We start from the raw sequence: 20,836 nt of genomic DNA on the forward strand, positions 1-20,836 counted from the left end.
ACTGGCTCCGTTTCTATGTGAGAAAAATGTGTTAGCTTAGCATAAAGACTTGAAGCCTATAGGTGTCAGTAGCCTACCCCCTTCACAGTGAAGAAATACACCTTCCAGCAACTCTGAAACTGTCTTATTTACACAAGTTATCATGCATATTTGAAATACATGTGCGGGAAACATTTTTTTTTATGAGAAATGTTGTTTTCGGAGAAGTTCTACCTTTTAAAACTACTTTCCGAAGGTGCACAGATCACTGTGTTCAACCAGCGGAAGATGGAAGAGGATACACTTGTGTTCAGCGGTTATAGTTCCAACCATCTAACATCTCCAAAAACAACGTCTCTCATTTTAACTTTTAACCCGCACCGGTATTTCAAATACACAAGATACCTCATGTAAATCAGAAAACTTCAGAGTTGCTGTAAGGTGTATTTCTTCACTTTGAAGGCTGTAGGCTACTGACATCTTTAGGCTTCAAGTCTTTATGCTAAGCTAACAGGATAAGCAGAGCCAGTGAATGCACAAAAATGAAAATGCTATCAAACACCTCGTCTAATTCTGGGTATGTCGGGTAAAAGGGTATATTTCACAAAATGTTGGTGTTTTCGTTTAACAACTGTGTCGATTTGAACTGGTTTAATTACCTTTGATCACCTGTGAGCTCTCCTCTGAAGTTGAGTGGTTGACGCATTGAATGATCACTCTTCATAGACAGACAGCTGGGTACAGGTGACCCTGCTCTTTCTACCTGGACCCTGTGAACAAAACATGGAGACAGAGCTTCCAGTTAAACTCACCCTCTGACTGCAGCTCTAACTCACAGCACATCTGAATATGAGATAATACACCTCACATATACCTGAAGGCTGCCATTGTCATTTAAATACAATTGAAAGGAAAACACCAATATTTTGGGAAATACACATTTTTTACAACTTACTCAGCAGACAAGATGTACGATTTCATTTTCTTTTCTTTTTTGCATTCACTGGCTCCGTTTCTATGTGAGAAAAATGTGTTAGCTTAGCATAAAGACTTGAAGCCTATAGGTGTCAGTAGCCTACCCCCTTCACAGTGAAGAAATACACCTTCCAGCAACCCTGAAGCTGTCTTATTTACACAAGTTATCATGCATATTTGAAATACACGTGCAGGAAACATTTTTTTAAATGAGAAACGTTGTTTTCGGAGAAGTTCTACCTTTTAAAACTACTTTCAGAAGGTGCACAGACCACTGTGTTCAACCAGAGGAAGATGGAAGAAGATACACTTGTGTTCAGCGGTTATAGTTCCAACCGTCTAACTTCTCCAAAAACAACGTCTCTCATTTTAACTTTTAACCCGCACGTGTATTTCAAATACACAAGATACCTCATGTAAATAAGAAAACTTCAGAGTTGCTGTAAGGTGTATTTCTTCACTTTGACGGCTGTAGGCTACTGACACCTAAAGGCTTCAAGTCTTTATGCTAAGCTAACAGGATAAGCAGAGCCAGTGAATGCACAAAAATGAAAACATCTAAGTCTGGGTTTGTCGGGTAAAAAGGTACATTTCACAAAATGTTGGTGTTTTTGTTTAACAACTGTGTCAATTTGAACTGGTTTAATTACCTTTGATCCCCTGTGACCTCTCGTCTGAGCTTGAGTGGAGGTTCCATTGAGGGATCACTCTTCACAGACAGACAGCTGGGTACAGGTGACCCTGCTCTTTCTACCTGGACCCTGTGAACAAAACATGGAGACAGAGCTTCCAGTTGAACTCACCCTCTGAGTGCAGCTCTAACTCACAGCACATTAAATATCTGAGTCGTGCATTTATACCTCTTTCTGTCAGTGCTGAGGGTTCCACCTTTGCTCTCTGGCTCCTCTGAGAGACTCATTTTAGAAACAGCGCCCCCTATCTCAGGAGACTGGAGCACGTCAGACCAGACTAGACCACATGTGGGTTCTGACCCAAATCAGCCAACCTGTAAACACACAAAATAAGAACACACTGAACACACATATAGACACACTAATACAAACAGACAAGCACATACACAATATAGCACAGTGTTGACAGGAAGCAGTCTGGAATTTAAATGGTCCATAAACCTATACTCCACATCCATCCATCCATGATCTAAAACATTCACTTCTGTTCAGGGTCATGGGGGGGCTGGAGCCTATCCCAGCATGCACTGGGTGAGAGGCAGGAAAACACCCTGGACAGGTTGCAAATCCGTCACAGAGCAACATATGATAGTCACCTCAGTAATGTGGGACCATTGATAATGTTGAAGAAGTGTTTCTTTATAATAAAAAATAATGCCAGTGCTCAGCTATACATTGACTGTCTGACATGCAGAATGTATTTTACTCATGACTCAACCAAAATTACACATTTCTCAGATCATACATTCATTGAGTGAAATTAGGCATCACAATTATTGCCTCCCTGCATTCAGGATGTTAGACACCCTCCCCTTGCAAGGATAACAGGGTCTTTTTCTGTAATGTCTTATAAGACTGGAGAACACATGGGGAGGGATCTTAGACCTTCCTCCATCCATAATCTTTCCAGATCTTTGATATTTGCATGTGTGATTACTAGGGCTGGGTATCGAAGGTCGGTACTTGTTTGGCACCGACCGAATCACTTCGGTACTACCGAGCACCGAAATATGTCAAAACATTCGGTGCGAACTTTCGGTACTTTCCTTTTTTTTATATGTAAAGTATATATCTTGAACCAGTAGAGTGCGAAAGTGAACCGTCGACGGGTCACTTTGACTCACGGGGGTATCGACCCCATTTATGACCCCATAAAGTGACACAAATAAGCACAATACACGTCGTAGCACTCGGTCTGCTCCAGCGTTCAGCATTTGCCAACCATTCGCATCGAGCAATGCACGAGAGAGTGTATTCTCGGATACGCTAGGTGAAAACCATGTGTGTCTGTGGCATTTAAAACAAGGAAAAGACACTCCCCTAATGCTCGTTGATCCGGCTTGCTGATTGGTTGCCCTTTGTTGCCATGAGGTTTTAATTCGTCTGTCATCCAATCACCATATCTGTTCTAAAATCGAACGTGGCCGCTGATTGGATCGCTAGGTAGTGACTGACTGAGGGTGGAAAAACAAATGCGTCCATGCGACACTTCAGCTAATGTACACATCACGGGACCGCATCTGAGGTAAACTTAACGGAGTGAAAAATGTCACAACAACGGTCCAAGGTCTGGCTACATTTCACAAAAACGGAAGACGTCGTAAAATGCAATATTTGCAATAAGAAAGTAGCTGCCAAGACAGGCAACACTTCCAATTTAATGAAGCATTTAATCGTGCACGGCATTAACCTGAGACAACAGAGCTGCACCGTGTTTCTTAAAAAAGAATTGCTAAAGCTTCTTCCTGTTTTTACTTCACTGTTTTGGTTTTACAATATCCATTTTATAGTAATTTTATTTTCTATTTAACATTGCATTTTGCACATTGGTTTTATTTAATTTAAAAGTACTTTCTATTGCCTTTTTTATTTTTAAACTGCATAAATGCACATACTTTGTTTATTTACAAGTACTTTTGCACTTGCACTTGTGCATGTTTTGCAGTTCTAATTAAATATTTAATAGTTAATTTAGTAGTTTAATAGTTGTCCAAGTGAAAAAGAAACAATAAACATTTCACACTTAAAATGAATAACATTTGGACTCTTTCTATTTGGAAAAACTTAAAAACTTGTAAAAAGACTTGCATAATAGTGAAAACATTTTCAGGCTATTGCATTACGAAATGTGCTTTTATTTACATAGGTATCGAAAAAAGTATCGTTTTGGTACCGGTAACGAAACTCAGGTACCGGTATCGGTACCGGTATCAAATGTTTTTGAACGATACCCAGCCCTAGTGATTACCCAGGTTTTTGGGTAAAATGTTCTGGTACTTGGGTAGAGTTCATAATGCTATTGCTATTAACAAGGGCCCCAGGACCAGTGGGAGCAAAACAGCGCCAATACATTAATGATCCACTATCGTATCTACCCCAGGTATGATGCTCTTTTCTGTATATTAATCCTTAATTAACACCAAACCTATGCCCAGCCAAAGGCGAAAACCAATTATTAATCAAAGCAGATCATTATTTCTTAAGTAGCCTCAATGTAAAATGTAAAAGCATTTTTATCACATATTCTTTGTTTCCAACTCAAGCATAACGCAGACTGGCATTGACGTGGCTTTGAAAACACGCTTTCCTGCTTTGAAGCAGTGCATACTGCTTCAAAGCAGTATGCTACGTACTGCCACCTTGTGGTACAAACAATAAACAGCGTCTAATACAACTAACCACAATTCCTGCTCCTAAAGTGGCTGCTGAATTGAATATGATTGAAACAAGTAAGAATTACACGGAATATGATTCAACAGGAAAGACATGGCCACTGAGTCGTTGTGAATTGGGACTGGTTAGAGTTGGATGTCAAATATGAACCCTGAAACATGTTTAACATGTTCCTGTAGACGGAAGCTGTTGGCTAATTTCAAATCATAGAAACTATGAAACTATGAAAGCTCCACACATGAATTAGCAAACCACCACCGAATTTAACATTGCAGAAATCAATTTAAGGTCATTTGTCTGAGTTCTTACTCTGACCTAACATGGAGGAACAACAAAAAACCAACAATAGCATGCCATTCTGTACGTTCTGCCCAAATTGTACATTTGATCACAAATCCAAACAGTCTGACAGCTAGAGCAAAAATAAAAACAATGACAGTCCACACAAGGTTCATACAAATGTTTGATAATGTATATCCAAATCCAAAACTGTTATTCTATCCATAAGTCTCAATTCAAGATAAATAGGCTTCTATCGGTGGGTTGGAAAATCTATTTCCTCAAAATATGTCTGAATTCTTTCTAGAATAAGTTAATACTTTAAATGGCTTAGACAATACGGCACAACGCTTTGTTTGATCATCGCACAAAAAAAATGCTTCAAAATTAAGATGTTAATACATTCCAGAACAGGTGTGTTATGAGGTGGGTCCTTCCAACACACAGGCACAAACTTTCAGTTATCCATCCGGCCCATGATTCCCAGTTTAGTTTTTAATGGCATTTATATGTTCACAACAATTTTTCATTTTTGTGGCTGTTCATATTTATGAAGTGCGGTGTTGTCTGAAAAGTAGTTACCATGGAGATAAGGGCACAACTCCTGGATCCCCGGGGAGTTCATGTTACACTTTTACACAAAAATATTTCAATTATTACATGGATATTTTAATAGGATGCAGGTCACATGACCCATTGATTCCGAACCAAAGTCGATTAATTCTACTCTTCCTACCACATTAGGGCACACATTGTTGTATTGCCAATATATCCTTATTGTGTAGTAGATTAGAAAATAGTAGATTTCTTTTTTTTTCTCCCCCCCCCGCCCCCAATAGCTTCCAGGTCACATGACCCATTGACACAAAACAGTATAGTTGCTACATAAAGCATGATTGCTTCATAGAACATTATCCCAAAAGGCTTAGGGATCACCCAGGTGCTTTTTTTGCAACTGTGAGACAAGCACTGATGTTCTATTGATATCTTGATGTTCTCTTGATAAGCAGTGGTTTCCACCTTGCTACTCTTTTATGAATCCCTTCTTGCCCAGTCTCTATTGTGCAGTCGTGGATACAGACATTAGCTGAGGCTAGAGAGGCCTGCAGGTCTTTGGATGTTCTTCTGGGATCATGTGTGACTTCCTGGATGAGTTGTCACTGTGCCCTTGGAGGAATTTTAGCAGGCCAGCCACTCCCAGGAAGATTCCCCACTGCTTCAAGTGTTCTCCATTTGGAGATAATGGCACTCTCTGTAGTTAGGAGTCCCAGAGCCTTAGAAATGGCCGTGTAACCCTTTCCAGACCTGATTCACTTTTTTCTCACCTCTTCTGGAATTTTCTTTGATCACAGCAATGTGAAAGATTGATATCAAATTACAGGAAGTGCACAATTACTTTTGCACAGGGATGACCTGGGTGTTTAATTACTTTTTTCATGAAATAAATTAAGTAGTCATTTAGAATTTGTCAAATTAAATATTGAATAACTTCAATAAAATGTGGGATCAATATCAAATTATTTCATATTGGTTTTTAGTCACTAGGTTTCGTGGTTGGGAAGATATTGAAAAAAGATTTGTATTTCATGAGCAAATAAATCTACTAATATTTTAACTGATTCCTCTTTCAATATACACTCAGTGACCACTTTATTAGGCATTTATTAGACTTGTTTTTTAAGTCTTCTACTGCTGTAGCCTATCAACTTAGAGTTCTGATGCATTGGGTGTTCAGAGATTCTCTTCTGTATACCACTGTCGTAATGTGTGGTAATTTGCATTACTCTCACCTTCCTGTCAGCTTTGACCAGTCTGGACATTCTCCTCTGACGTCTCTCATTAACAAGGCCTTTCTGTCTGCAGAACTGCTGCTCACTGGATTTTTTTGCTTGTTTTTTGTCACCATTCTTTTCAGTGTGCGTGAAAATCCCAGGAGATCAGCAGCTTCTGGGATACTCAAACCAGCCTGTCTACCACCAACAATCATTCCACAGTCAAAGTCACTTTGAACACATTTTTTCCCCACCCTGATGGTTGATGTGAACATTAACTGAAGCTCCTGACCTGTATCTAAATGATTGTATGCATTGCACTGCTGCCACATAATTGTCCCTGTGTAGGATTAGGAATTATTTGGTATTGGCTTTGAACCCCTGGGACATGTGACCTGGACGCTTTTGAAAAATAAATAAAGTAATGTATATATTTGCCAAAAATTAAACATTACGATAAAAATTGAACACTTAACTAAAAGACTGTTTTATTAAATCCCTGGATTCAATAATCCTTAAGACCATATAAAATTTTATTTCAGGTACTTTTATCATACATTTACACGCTCCTCCTCTTTCTCACTCATCTCCTTCTTCATCATTCTCGCTCTGTTGATTTTCTCCTCCTCGTCGTCATTTTCCCTCACAAACGAAGAGACCGTTTAGAGAACATCTGAAACTGAACTGCACGTTGGCACATTATGCAAGCGATAATACCCTATGATCGAATCAGTTATGGGGAAATAATTACCCGACAGAGTGGTGCTACGTTGACCACCTTGAAGGGCAATTATTTCCCTATAACTGACTCGTTCATAGGGTATTATCCCGTTTATACTACGGATCACTTGCCAAAGTAATGTAGTTATGGACAATTTATTTTTTAGTTTAGGAACAAATGTATTCATTGAAACTTAATAGGAATGTCAGAAAAAATAGTATTTGTTGCTAAGGCAGCCTAAAATCGCCTGCTGCAACTAAAAGCCTTCTGCATCATCGCCGAAGAAAAGTTCACTCGGTCACCATCGCCGAAAATAAATAAACGTTAGACTATTAACCAATGTTAGCTCGCAAAATAATAGTAAGCAATTTATCGAAATTTGACGTTTTATTCCAGACTTAAGTGCCATGCAACTGAACGGAGCCCTTCCCATTTTGAACGGAAGCAGAGAAAGACCTCAATATTTGGTTGAGTTATACAGCACAGCAGGCACGTGCACAGATAGGGTCCACGGGGGGTTTGAGCCCCTGCCATTTTGCCCTGGGAGTGAAAAAGTGCCATTTTTTTGGCTGGTGTTAATTGTATATTACTTTTTATTTATTTGTTATTTATTTAAATTCTATCAAATATAAAGAGGGAAATGTATAGTAGAATCCACAAAAAAAGACACCTCATCAGTTTAAAAAGTAGTCCACTCTGAGCCCCTGCCCCCAAAACGTCTGCACAGCCCTGCAGCACAGCTGTCAATCAGCTTCCATGTCTCACTCTGGCAGCCAGTCTCCACATACTCAATTATTACGGACTTCACGCTATATGTAGTTTACAGAGAATATCAGTGCACTGAATATATTTTAGCTTCTCTACATCCCTGCGAAGTCCTCTCCGACAATCGGCCTGTAGGTGGATTAAGTATCTCAGAAACTGCTGGTCGCATGAGATTTTTCGTAGAGAATAGTGGCACAGCCTGCCAAGAACAGGACATTTACCCCAGAGTTGTTCACAAAGTCATAAAATTGGGGAGATGTGCCATCATCATCTTCACAGATGGGTGACAATTCATTCATACCAAATGTGCCATGCGTTCAGATTCTCACATTAACTAACTAGAATAGATCACTTGTTAAAATCTAATTAGGTAAGGTTGCCAAGCCAGCTAAATATAGGACAGACTGCTCATTGGTCAAGAAGGAAACTAGCTAGCTAGCATTAAGACAATAGCAGCTGACTTGACTAGTCCATTAGTTTTCCTTCTGCATGCATGCATGCATAATGTATTCCCCCAACATGACCACGTTTGTGTAAGAAGTGCATTGCAACGATTATTTCGCTAACCGTATTGAAGCAGGGCGATGTGTATACAATGAGAATCTGGCTAAGCAGGGATTGACAAATCCTTCCACTACCACCACCAATGCTTGTTGATTGACATGTTTGGATCGGCAATGGCCTCATAACATCAACATGTCACATCCTTGCGTTTAAAGCAACACTAACTTACATTCTATTGGGAAATTGCACGTTTATGATAGTAAAGTAAATCTTCACTACCTGAACGTCATTGGAAAAAACATTTTGTGACCTGTCATCAACAACATCTTGACATTGTAAAAATGCTGCAGTTGAAGTGTTCCATCTTTATATATATATAAATGACTTTATTTTGTAGTAGAAAGCAAAAGTGTGTAACCAGGGGGAATAGTACACACTTAGCAAATGGCAAATAGCCACACACAGCGCACACACAATGTGAGGTGGAATTACCACTCCACAATAACGGATAGTTTAGTGACCCACAATTGGAGCAATGCCTAAAAGAGGTAACAAAAGTAGGCATCACTGCAACTCAGCAAAGGGGCAACACAACAGCACAAATGACAAGGGGTATAACCAGGTTAATACCACTACAGTCCCTGCAGACCACCCAAGTCCCTCCAACAAGCCTCAGGCCTACAGCTCACCTACAGGGACAGACACAACTGAGAAAATACACTTCCCAATCCAACAGACACAAAAGCGGAAAAACACAAAACGTACCACCCTTACAGCCACTGGAGGGCATTCCCAAACCAACAACCAACAACCAACAACCAACAACCAACAACCACTGTCAAAGGCTCAGCATGGAGTGAGAAATCTGGGCAAAGCCACTTATCAAGGTTCTCTCAGGTGCAAACACCCAGGAAAATTGGTGACTCATCAACTAATTATCTAATCAGCGATTAGACCATTCCAGGGGAAGGAGGGATAGCAGCACTGCCCCCTGCTGGACGACTGCAACAACCTCAGCTGAGGAAGACCAGGCATGACGTCACAGCTGTCATTCATGCACATCAATAAATGTACTGTAGCTATAATGTCAGATGGCATAAAAGGCTAATTATGCAATTGGTATGCAATCCAGAAATGGATACGGTCCTTTTTGCCGACCTCTGCCTTATAGGCGCCCATGCTACTTACAATTTGATACTGATATCACTGCCAGCACGTTTCATATAAAACTATGATAAAACATTTGACAAAACGAACTTTACTTTGGAGGTTTCAAGTTTTTCAACAACACATTGGCCCGTAAACACTTCGTTTAGACTAATTTAGGTTACGTCGCATTTAACAAATGTACACAGTGCTTACAGCCCGTGTTCCGTGGCAGTTGAATGTCATTTTCGTGTACCGAGAACCTGGCAGAATAAACCCTCGTGACTTTTGGTCTAGAGCCACCTGGCTTGTCATTCCAATTTTTTTCCAAATGCGTCTGCATTCTTTATTCGCCTATTCAACAAGTTTATGAATGAATTTGATTGGAGAAGAAAACACATTTTCTGCAAAACGACGGCCTTAATTGCTCATTAAATAGGCTATGGACGTTGTTTAATAAACATCGACACATCAATTCAGTTACGAACTGAATTCACCGTCACTTTATGTATACCAAGTCAGAATATTTTCCTGAGCCATTAGACCAAAATATAGACTATTGAATTTAAGATGGATTAACGTCTGATTGTATTGCAAAATGTCTGTTCGATAGGCTACTGTTTGAAAAAATGTTCGGCCTGTTTTGCTGTTACAGTGGCAGCCGGAGTCACGTCACTGTCAAAATGTAGCCTCGCCTGTCCTAATTAAAATATCAAAATACTTTAATACAATAAATGGGACATTTGAAAATGGCATATTACACCGAAATACTTACTCGGTTCTTTTATTCAATTTCATTCCTTCTTTGACTCCGTCTTCTTTCTCATCTTCTTTCTCAAACTGGTGTTTGAAATACTTCACAATGACAGACAAAAGGAGTACAGTAAACGCAATCTGACAGCCTCCTGCTTTTTCTCTTACGACTTCCTCATATCATCACGAAAACAGACACACCTAACTATATTCCTGCTCTGAACATGGGCTCTTGTTGTTTCATTTGCATGTACCGGATAAACAGGTATGGGCGGAGTTGTTGCTAGCATCTTATGTACTGTACAATTGTATGCATAAATACTTTTAACTCGACATTTGAAGAATGTGTTTATGCTTTTGAATTGCAGAGGTGAGGCAGACGTTTAAATTATTATTTTATTTTTTTGGTTTAAACCTCTTCCACCAACACCACAGTTTCCTCCAGTGTCCATGTGTTTGTTTTGTTTTTTGTATCCTTTTCTGAGCCAAACGTTATCTAACAATGTTGTATCAACAGAACACAGATTTCCCGAAAGATTGGTTCTTCCTCTTGGCAATTTGAATGATTGATGACCTCATTGTAATCCGTTCATTTCAGGCACCAGTGATCTCGCAAAAACACACTTAAGAATTACTTTTGAAAATATTACTTATCTAAGAGAAAATTTGAGTGAGTTGATAAATATGTTTTACTGACTACTACTACTAAGCGGAGAGTGGTTGCATTCTTAAGTAAGCTCTTAAGAGCTTTTTTTAAGTGTAATGTTTAAGAATGTGACGGGTAGCTAGATCACGGCGAAACCTGAGTGTATAATGCAGATTACACCACCTAAGGCCTTGCACTTTAAGATTTTAACCCAGCCCCTCAATAATCAGGTAAGCAGGGGTTTCCAAACTTTTCGCTCAGGTACGGTTAGATAGACGCAAATTCAGCCAGGTACAAAAGACAAAGTTCTTATTGATCTGTACTTGGGGAACGGAACAACTAGTTCCTCTACTACATTAAACTATCTATTTGAAACAAAGACGTACCTGCATTTATTTTTCTCCTGACAATCGTGAAGAGGAACAGGCAGGGGGGTTTGGGGTGTAGTGGGGGGGTGAGGGTGAAGTCAGGGGGGTTTGGGGTGCAGTGGGCGGGTGAGTGTGTAGTCAGGGGGGTTTGGGGTGTAGTGGGGGTGAGTACAGGCAGGGAGGTTTGGGGTGTAGTGGGGGTGAGTACAGGCAGGGGGGTTTGGGGTGTAGTGGGGGGGTGAGTACAGGCAGGGGGGTTTGGGGTTCAGTGGGGGAGGGGGTGTTGCTCTGGTCCAAGGTCTCTGAACTGAAGTTGGAGAAAGTCACACTCCTCCTTCTTGGCATCAGAACGGGCGTAGAACAAGTTCAGCTGGTCTGGCAAGGCCTCGTCACTGTCAACAACACGCCTGATCTCACTTTGTATTAAGTGATTGCCTCCAAACCCTGCCAAAGGTGACAAGACTCATTCTCTTTCTCTTTCAGTCACTTTCAGTCAGGTCATCGCCAGAATTAATAGATAAAAATTGAATTGATTACAAACAGCCGCAGTTGATTTGTTAAATGTGTACTCAATGGATAATCAACTGAATTTCCAATTTGATAAATAAAAAAGAAATGATTATTCTTAATGCATTGCTTTGTTCATTGTCTCTGTAACAGCCCAAACAGATTATGGTTTAAGCAAGGAAGCTCCAATCAGACCAGGGGTTTCGTTTATAAAACTCCACACTAAATGTTAGCGTACATACAAATGAAGAAATGTACGTACCACAAAAAATATTCTGATTTATAAAACCTTGCCTACGCCTGGCAGTACGTAATTTCATTTTATAAATCCCAAAACAACTTTGAATTATCTGTAGGAGCCCAACACACTGCCTAGTTCACTCCCACAATTACCCATAAATGGTTAAAGAAACACCCTTAATTTATATTGATAAGCATAGAAATGTCCTTGATAATCCCTATGTAGGTTATGTCTGTGAATGGCAATGTCAGATTGCAGAGCTAAGAAGAGAAATTTCTTTGTGATGCTTTTAGGGGAGATTGAGGCCAGAAAAAATGTTTTCTTTGGTAGCCATAGCGCTGGCATCACAAACAAAATGAAATGAGCTGAGTGGCAGCATGTTGTAGCTGCTGTCAATGCTGCCAGCTCAGAGAGCCCAATCATGTCAGAGGTGCAGGAGAAGTGGTCCGACCTCAAAGTTAACGCCAAAAAGCGCATTGCTCTGCGTAGACAGAGCATGAGTGCCACAGGGAACGCCAGACCTCTCTCCCTTGGATGAGCGCATGGCAGCAGTTGTCAGGGAAGCCTCAGTTGTCGGTGTGGTAACTGAGACAGAGGGAGACACAGACATGGCTGGAGATGAGACCGCAGGTGAACCAGGTAAACAACCCAAGGCTTTGTGTGTAGTGCAGCAAACCTAAACATCTGTTTCCACACTAAACCGCACTGAAGACTTTGTTGAAAAGTGACGTGTTGTTTAATACGTGCATATTGGTTCACTCTCAGATCGTGCGCATCACTCAGTGGCTGTGATTGGAGGTGAGGAGGTGGCAGAAGATGAATGTGTGCCGGGTCCCAGCGACTCCAATGCGCCCCGTCCCTTCAGCCAGCCCCGTGCGCCACGTGCCGTCACCAGTGACCACGCCCTGACTGATGCTGCTACAGACACAAACCCGTACAATTACACCACTGTGTACAGACACAAACCCGCACAATTACACCACTGTGTACAGACACAAACCCGCACAATTACATCACTGTGTACAGACACAAACCCGTACAATTACACCACTGTGTACAGACACAAACCCGTACAATTACACCACTGTGTACAGACACAAACCCGTACAATTACACCACTGTGTACAGACACAAACCCGTACAATTACACCAGTGTGGAGCTGAGAGAAATAAGAACAGTATTGTGCTGCTACAGACACAAACCCGTACAATTACACCACTGTGGAGCTGAGAGAAATGAGAACAGTATTGTGCTGCTACAGACACAAACCCATACAATTACACCACTGTGGAGCTGAGAGAAATAAGAACAGTGCAGTCTGAAATTAGTGGGCGGCACGGATGGTGCAGCAGGTAGTAGGTCCTGGGTTTGAATCCCCGTCAGCCGGGACCTCTCTGTGCCGAGTTTGCATGTTCTCCCCCTGTCTGCATGGGTTTCCTCCGGGTACTCCGGTTTCCTCCCACAGTCCAAAGACATGCAGGTTAGGCTGATTGGAGGGTCTAAATTGCCCGTGGGTATCACTGTCTGAGTGAATGGTGTGTGTGCCCTGCAATGGACTGGCAACCTGTCCAGAGTGTATTCCTGCCTTTCGGTGATGAGGAGGAGGATGAAGAGGCACATTACAATCTTCGCAGGGCGATTAAATCAGCCAAGAGGGAGTACACGGAGAAGACTGAGAAGCAGCTCAGTGGGAATGACACACGCAGCATATGGCAAGGCTTCCAGACCATATCGGATTTTAAGGCTAGACCAAGCTGTGGAGCTAATGTCTCAGCCTCCCTGCCAGACCAGCTGAATTATCTCTATGCCCGGTTCTAGTCCACCAACACCAACCCTCCAGAAGGAACCAACATCACAGCCCCCACCAACACCAACATGCCCAGTGATCTGACCATCACTGAGGACCAAGTGCGCTGGATGTTCAGTCGGGTCAACCCCTGAAAAGCAGCCGGTCCGGATGGGATCCCTGGCTGGGTGAGAAGAACATGTGCAGCACAGCTGGCGGGCGTGTTCACGCATATATTCAACCTCTCCCTCTCTCTCTCTGTGTGTTTCTCTGCTGTTTTAAGTCCTCCACGATTGTGTCTGTCCCGAAGAAAAACAAGGTGACATGCCTAAACGACTGGCGCCCTGTTGCCCTCACCCTCATTGTGAGTAAGTGCTTTGAGAGGCACGTAAAAAACAAAATGTGCGCCGTAATACCTCCCACACTGGACCATCAGCAGTTTGCTTATCGTGGAAATAGATCTACAGATGATGCCATATCCACAGTACTCCATAGCACCCTCACCTATCTGGAAAATAAGAACTCATATGCCAGATTGCTGTTTGCTGACTGCAGTTCAGCATTCAACACAATAATCCCCTCCAAACTGGTCATTAAACTCAACAACCTGGGTTTCTCCCCTGAGCTGTGCGATCTCATCCTGGACTTCCTGACTGAGCGGGGCAGGCAGTGAGGCTGGGCTCCATCACCTCTGCTCCTCTGACTCTGAACACAGGAGCTCCTCAGGGCTGTGTCCTGAGCCCCCTCCTCTACTCCCTGTACACACATGATTGTGTGGCCACACATCACTCAAACCTGGTGCTCAAGTTCGCCCGTGATGCTACCGTGGTGGGCTTGATCACCGATGGGGACGAGACGGCCTACAGGAGGGAGGTCGACCACCTGGAACAGTGGAGCAAGGAAAACAACCTCTCGCCCAACATGGCCAAAACCAAAGAGCTGCTGGTGGACTTCAGGAGGGGGAGGAAGACGGAGTTGGCCCCCATCAGAATGTGAGGTGCTGCTGTGGAGAGAGGGGGCCTGTTCAGGGTCCTTGGCATCAGCATCACAGAGGACCTAAAATGGGACACTCATGTCCCCACATGGCATGGGAACTGCACTGCTCACAGCCGCAGAGCAACACAAAGAGTCACAGAGACAGCTCAGAGGATCAGAGGCTGTGAGCTCCCCTGCATACAGGACATTATTTTTGGTTATGTGCTTTATTGGTAAGAAAACGATTACTAAGGAATGGATTTTCCGCTGACTAGCAGGCTTCTGAGTCCAAATAATTGAGCGAAATTCTCATTTGAACACATTTTCTTTATTTCACTACTTTGCCTGCAGACTCGCCATTTCCCTCTGCCTCCAAAATGCGTGTGCGCATGGGTCAAGGTTTCCGTAAATATACGCACGTGCATTTCCTCCTCAAGGTTTTTTCTTTCATAAAATGTGGCATAAGCACAATTTTAAGCCCTTTTTTGTGCGTGCGCAGTGGTTCTAAATGAGGCCCCAGAACTCAGTTTGAAACAGAACTTCCTGCACCATCTAGTGGCCGGGTAAAAAACAGGTTTTAGTTGCATAGTGAACAGCTGCCCAGTCTCTCATTGCTCTGCCTCAGTTCCTGTAGATTCAGGAGGAAACCTGCAGTGATTATAGGACTTCAGATGCTGTTCTGCAGTGTACAGTTGCCTGGAGGCTTAAGCTAGTCCAAGGGAAGTGTATGTCTCTGTGTTTCTGTATGTACTCCTAGGCCTGCGGCCTTGTCCCAGTCTCCACATTCCCAGTGAACATGGCCATGAGAGAGCAGAGCGATGGAGAGCTACAGGGAGGATGAGGTGCAGCTCAGGGCCGTCCCCAGTGCACTCCTGAGAGGACCCCAAAAGCTCTGGCACCCACCTTGGGGATGTACCGCCCCTGTCCCAGCTATACTGTGCTGTTGTGTTGTGTGCTGAGATTCTAATTACTGCTGTAACATGCGTGTGTGACCGCAGACAGAGCCTGCATGCTTGTGAGATGTGACCATATGTGGCGTGACTCTTAGAAACTACTATCAACACTGAGACAGCTCAGTGAGCCTTTGGAGAATGCTCTGCATGCTGTGTAGTGGCTATTTCCCTGGTGCATATTGTATTCTGGATAAAATTGTACTTGTGCTTGCCACATAATCCAGTCTCATATATTGGCCAAGAAACTGACTGAGCTGGAAGTGAACAGCAACCTTATTCTGTGGAGTGTTGATTTGCTTTTAAGGAGATCCCAACAGGTCAGGGTCAGCTCAACCCTATGCTGTAATCTGCACAGTCAGAATACAGCTAATGAACAACAGCATTTGTCATTTTTAAAGGACACTGAGACTTAACATAGATAAAACTATAATGGAAGCATTTTATGAATCAGTTCTCCAAAGCATCTCACATGTTTGTTTTGAGACATGAGAGCACAAGACCAGACCAAACCGGAGCGAGTCGTGCGACTGGCTAGTCGGGTTGTTGGCGTAGAGCAGATCTCTGTTGAGGAGCTGGATGTTAAACTCATGGAAAATAAGGTCACACAGATTGCTGGTGACTGAGCAGGCACAGCCATAGGGACAGCGGGGGCTCCTGCAGCACAGGAGAAGGACTAAACGCTCTGCGATCTCCTTTATCCCAGCCGGGGTCCGTCTGTGTAATGAGCTCTCACACAGAGCAACATTAGTCAGAGTCCAGTAATGCTTTCTTATTTCCCAGGTATGGTGTATTATATTAGTTTGTGTTGTGTGCTGGACCTGAATGTATGTCCTCTTTGTGATCTGTATGTTCATGCTTTTGGTTTCATTTTGTATTGGAGTGTTGAGGCAAATTCATTTCCCCGTTGTGGGATAATAAATTTGACTTGATGATAAAGACCCACTATATAATTTCCACAGCACATTCAGTTGTATTTTATGGATAAGTATCTCAGTGGATCAAGGTACTCATAGTATTTGACGTCTTGCACTGGCGTCTCGGTAACAGGTAACCAGAATAAGAATGAAATACGGGAGACGAAGATGAACACAGAACTAGTGACGGTACTTATTTTAAATATTTATTTTTCCTTTTCAAGTGATTTTTACAAGGATCTTTAGCTTTATTTTTTGAGGGGAATAATTCTCTACGATTATACCATGGCTTTGACTTTTTGCTCAATGTAAGCCATTAGCATTATATTATATAGTGGGCCTTTAAAGTATGTTACAATGGAAGAATGTCCTCTGACATGCTTTCCTGTCTACCTCATGGACATGGCATGTTAGCATGTCTTATGGATGCTGGTAAGTTGTTGCTCTATGGCATGTTGGCATGTCTTATGGATGATGGTAAGCTGTTACTGTATGGCATGTTAGCATGTCTTATGGATGCTGGTAAGTTGTTACTGTATGGCATGTTAGCATGTCTTATGGATACCTGTATGGCAGGTGTTAGAGGGAGATATGTGGTGGCAAAATGGCTCCAACAGATGGAGCCATGAAAGATTTCAAATGAGGAATTCAGCTGTAAAGATGCACACCTGGGGCTAATACCCATCAGGCTCCCTGTCTAAAGCCTGCCACTCCACACCCTGATGTGAAGTAGCTGTGGGGGAAATGCTGGGGTGGGGCTTTTATGGCCAGATTTGAACTTGACCTGTTGTGGTGGAGGAACGGGTTGTTGAACTGACCCTGCATGACCAAAGACATGGCCTGGACCTTTGTGAAGCTGGACTGGATTTAAGGACTGTGAAAGCCACTGTCAAGCTGAATGAAGAAATAAGATAGCTGTTGGTTGGTATGCAATCCATGAATGGATACGGCCCTTTTTGCCCACCTCTGCCTTATAGGTGCCCATGCTACTTACAATTTGATACTGATATCACTGTCAGCACGTTTCATTTAAAACTATTATAAAACATTTGACAAAACGAACTTTACTTTAGATGTTTCAAGTTTTTCAACTGCACTTTGGCGTAAACACTTCGTTTAGACTAATTTAGGTTACCTCACATTTAACAAATGTACACAGTGCTTGCAGTTCGTGTTCCGTGGCAGTTGAATGTCATTTTCGTGTACCGAGGACCTGGCGAAATAAACCATCGTGAGTTTTGGTCAAGAGCCACCTGGCTTGTCATTCCATTTTTTTCCAAATGCGTCTGCATTCTTTATTCGGCTACTTAACAAGTTTATGAATGAATTTGATTGGAGAAGAAAAAACATTTTCCGCAAAACGACGGCGTTAAGTGCTCATTCAATAGGCTATGGACGTTGTTTAATAAACATCGACACATCAATTCAGTTACGAACTGAATTGGCCGTCACTTTATTTATACCAAGTCCGAATATTTTACTGAGCCATTAGACCAATATATAGACGATTGAATGTAGGCTGGATTAACGTCTGATTGTATTGCAAAATGTCTGTTCCGAACAGTGTTCGATAGGCTACTGTTTGAAAAAAATGTTCGGCCTGTTTTGGTGTTACAGTGGCAGCCGGAGTCGCGTCACTGTCAAAATGTAGCCTCGCCTGTCCTAATTAAAACATCAAAATACTTTCATAAAATAAATGGGACATTTGAAAATATTACACCCAAATACTTACTCCGTTCTTTTATTCAATTTCATTCCTTCTTTAACTCCGTCTTCTTGCTCAAAATGGTGTTTGAAATACTTCACAATGACCGACAAAAGGAGTACAGTTAACGCAATCGGACAGCCTCCAGCTTTTTCTCTTACGACTTCTCTTATAATCACGAAAGCAGACACACCTAACTATATTCCTGCTCTGAACATGGGCTGTTGTTTGATCTGCACGTAAACAAGGATGGGCTGAGTTGTTGCGAGCATCTCATGTACTGTTAATAATTAACTCGAAATGTGTTCTTGGCATCAGAACGGGCATAGAAAAAGTTCAGCTGCTCTGGCAAGACCTCGTCACTGTCAACAACACGCCTGATCTTGCTTTGTATGAAGTGATCGCCTCCAAACCCTGCCAAAGGTGACAAGACTCATTCTCTTTCAGGCACTTGTCCTTGTATTGACGCTGGGAGGATTTTATAGAGTTGTGTCTAGATGTATCATACCGCAGGTCATCGTGTATTAATACATAAAAATGTAATTGATTACAAACAACAGCATGTAATTGATTACAAACAACAGCAGTTTATTTGTTAAATGTGTACTCGATGGATAATCAACTGAATTTCCAATTTGATAAATTCATCAACATTATAATAGACATTGTTTTATCAAAAAGGTGTTTAAAATACAGCCAGGTAAAATGAAATAGTGAAATGAATCAGTGGATTCAAAGGATACTTATTTGGCCAGTAATTATAAGACATTGTGCATTGTGTACCAGTGCCCATTGTTTGATTGATGTTACAATGGATGGAGTTACACTCGTGGAATCAGATCTCACTGGTCAGAGTCAAAGAGAAAGTCATTTATGATTCAGTGGACAAATGAATGATACTAGTTTTGTCTACTGATGTTAAGAAGCCCACACTGAGTCTGTACTTTTACACAACATTGAGGGTCCATTCAGAATCAGTCCATGTTCTTGCTCATAAGTGAAAATACCCAAACATTTATGATTCCCATATGACTATTTTACGATACTCACAGTGCAACAGTATTACACCAAAAGCCAACCTTTGCCCTTTACTGCGCAATAAAAACATTAAAATAAAATAAAAATAAAAAACAAATGATTATTCTTAATGCATTGCTATGTTCATTGTCTCTGTAACAGCCCAAACATTAGATTATGGTTTAAGCAAGGAAACTCCAATCAGACCAGGGGCCTCATTTATAAAACTCCACACTAAATGTTAGCGTACATACAAATGAAGAAATGTACGTACCACAAAAAATATTCTGATTTATAAAACCTTGCCTCCACCTGGCAGTACATAATAACTTTGAATTATCTATACGAGCCCAACTCACTGCCTAATTCACTCCCAAAATGACCCATAAATGGTTATAGAAATGCCCTTAATATTGATAAGCATAGAAATGTCCTGGATAATCCCTATGTAGGTTTTGTCAGTGAATGGAAATGTCAGAGCACAGAGCTAAGAAGATGAATTTCTTTGCGATGCTTTTAGGGGAGATTGAGGCCAGAAAATCTTTTTTCTTTGGTAGCCATAGTGCTGGCATCACAAACAAAATGAAATGAGCTGAGTGGCAGCCTGTTGTAGCTGCTGCCAATGCTGCCAGCTCAGAGAGCCAATCATGTCAGAGGTGCAGGAGAAGTGGTCCCACCTCAAAGTTAACACCAAAAAGCGCATTGCTCATCGTAGTCCATGTGCCATGTTGTGCAGTACATTACATTACATTACATTATTGGCATTTGGCAGACGCTCTTATCCAGAGCGACGTACAACAGAGTGCATACCCATAACCAGGGATAAGTTCGCTGAAAGACCCTAGAGGTAAGTACAATTTCAACTGCTACCTGTACAACAAAGAGAAGGACAATGGCCATTTTTTTTTTTTTTTTTTTTTTTTTTTTGAACAAACAAACAAACAGAGCAAAAGTCACCAAAGTTAACTATCCAAACACTGCTTACCTAGCCAACTAAAAATACCGATACACAAAGCAAGTCACAGAGACAACAATTAAGGTTCACAGGGAGGTAAGGAGGGATGGGGAGAGGTGCTGCTTGAAGAGGTGTGTCTTCAGCTTGCGCTTGAAGGTGGGGAGAGATTCTATAGTTCAGCACAGTACAGCACAGACTTTTTGCCGGGCGGTATGAAAGCCTGTTGCATCCTGGCGTGGCCATGGCCCTTTCAGAAGCCGGATGGTGCGTTCCACAGGGGACGTTGTTGTCGTGTCTCTCTGCGCTCTGTGGGTTTGGGAACGGGGTGCGGAGCCAGCGCTTCAGTGGATAGCTGCTGTCGCCTGCAGGAATGTTGAATTGGTTAATCGGTCAGTAAAACACAGGAAGCTTTATCTTACCAAGTAGCCGACCATAAGGCCCAGCTGCAGCCTCAGGTCTGTGCCCTACCCTGCTGTGTCTCAGTACAGATGAATGAGGCCCAGCTGCAG

The 20,836-nt window shown here is 42.0% G+C and overlaps 1 protein-coding gene across 15 annotated transcripts in view; it reads right to left on the reverse strand.

Annotated features, from left to right (window-relative positions):
• The window catches only part of LOC133118954 (NACHT, LRR and PYD domains-containing protein 12-like), a 687,468-nt gene that overhangs the window by 64,309 nt on the left and 602,323 nt on the right, over positions 1-20,836 (reverse strand). For 7 of the 15 annotated variants that reach the window (XM_061229279.1, XM_061229272.1, XM_061229278.1 and 4 more), the window contains one exon: positions 639-749. In XM_061229279.1, the coding sequence (XP_061085263.1) occupies positions 639-749 (111 nt within the window). Of the gene's footprint in view, positions 1-638; positions 750-934; positions 995-1,604; positions 1,716-1,814; positions 1,961-10,281; positions 10,468-18,382; positions 18,502-20,836 lie in introns of those variants that run through there. The other 8 variants (XM_061229280.1, XM_061229281.1, XM_061229283.1 and 5 more) reach the window with 7 other exon arrangements.

The sequence above is a fragment of the Conger conger genome, chromosome 19 (genome assembly GCF_963514075.1).
Source record: "Conger conger chromosome 19, fConCon1.1, whole genome shotgun sequence".
NCBI classification, from domain to species: domain Eukaryota; kingdom Metazoa; phylum Chordata; class Actinopteri; order Anguilliformes; family Congridae; genus Conger; species Conger conger.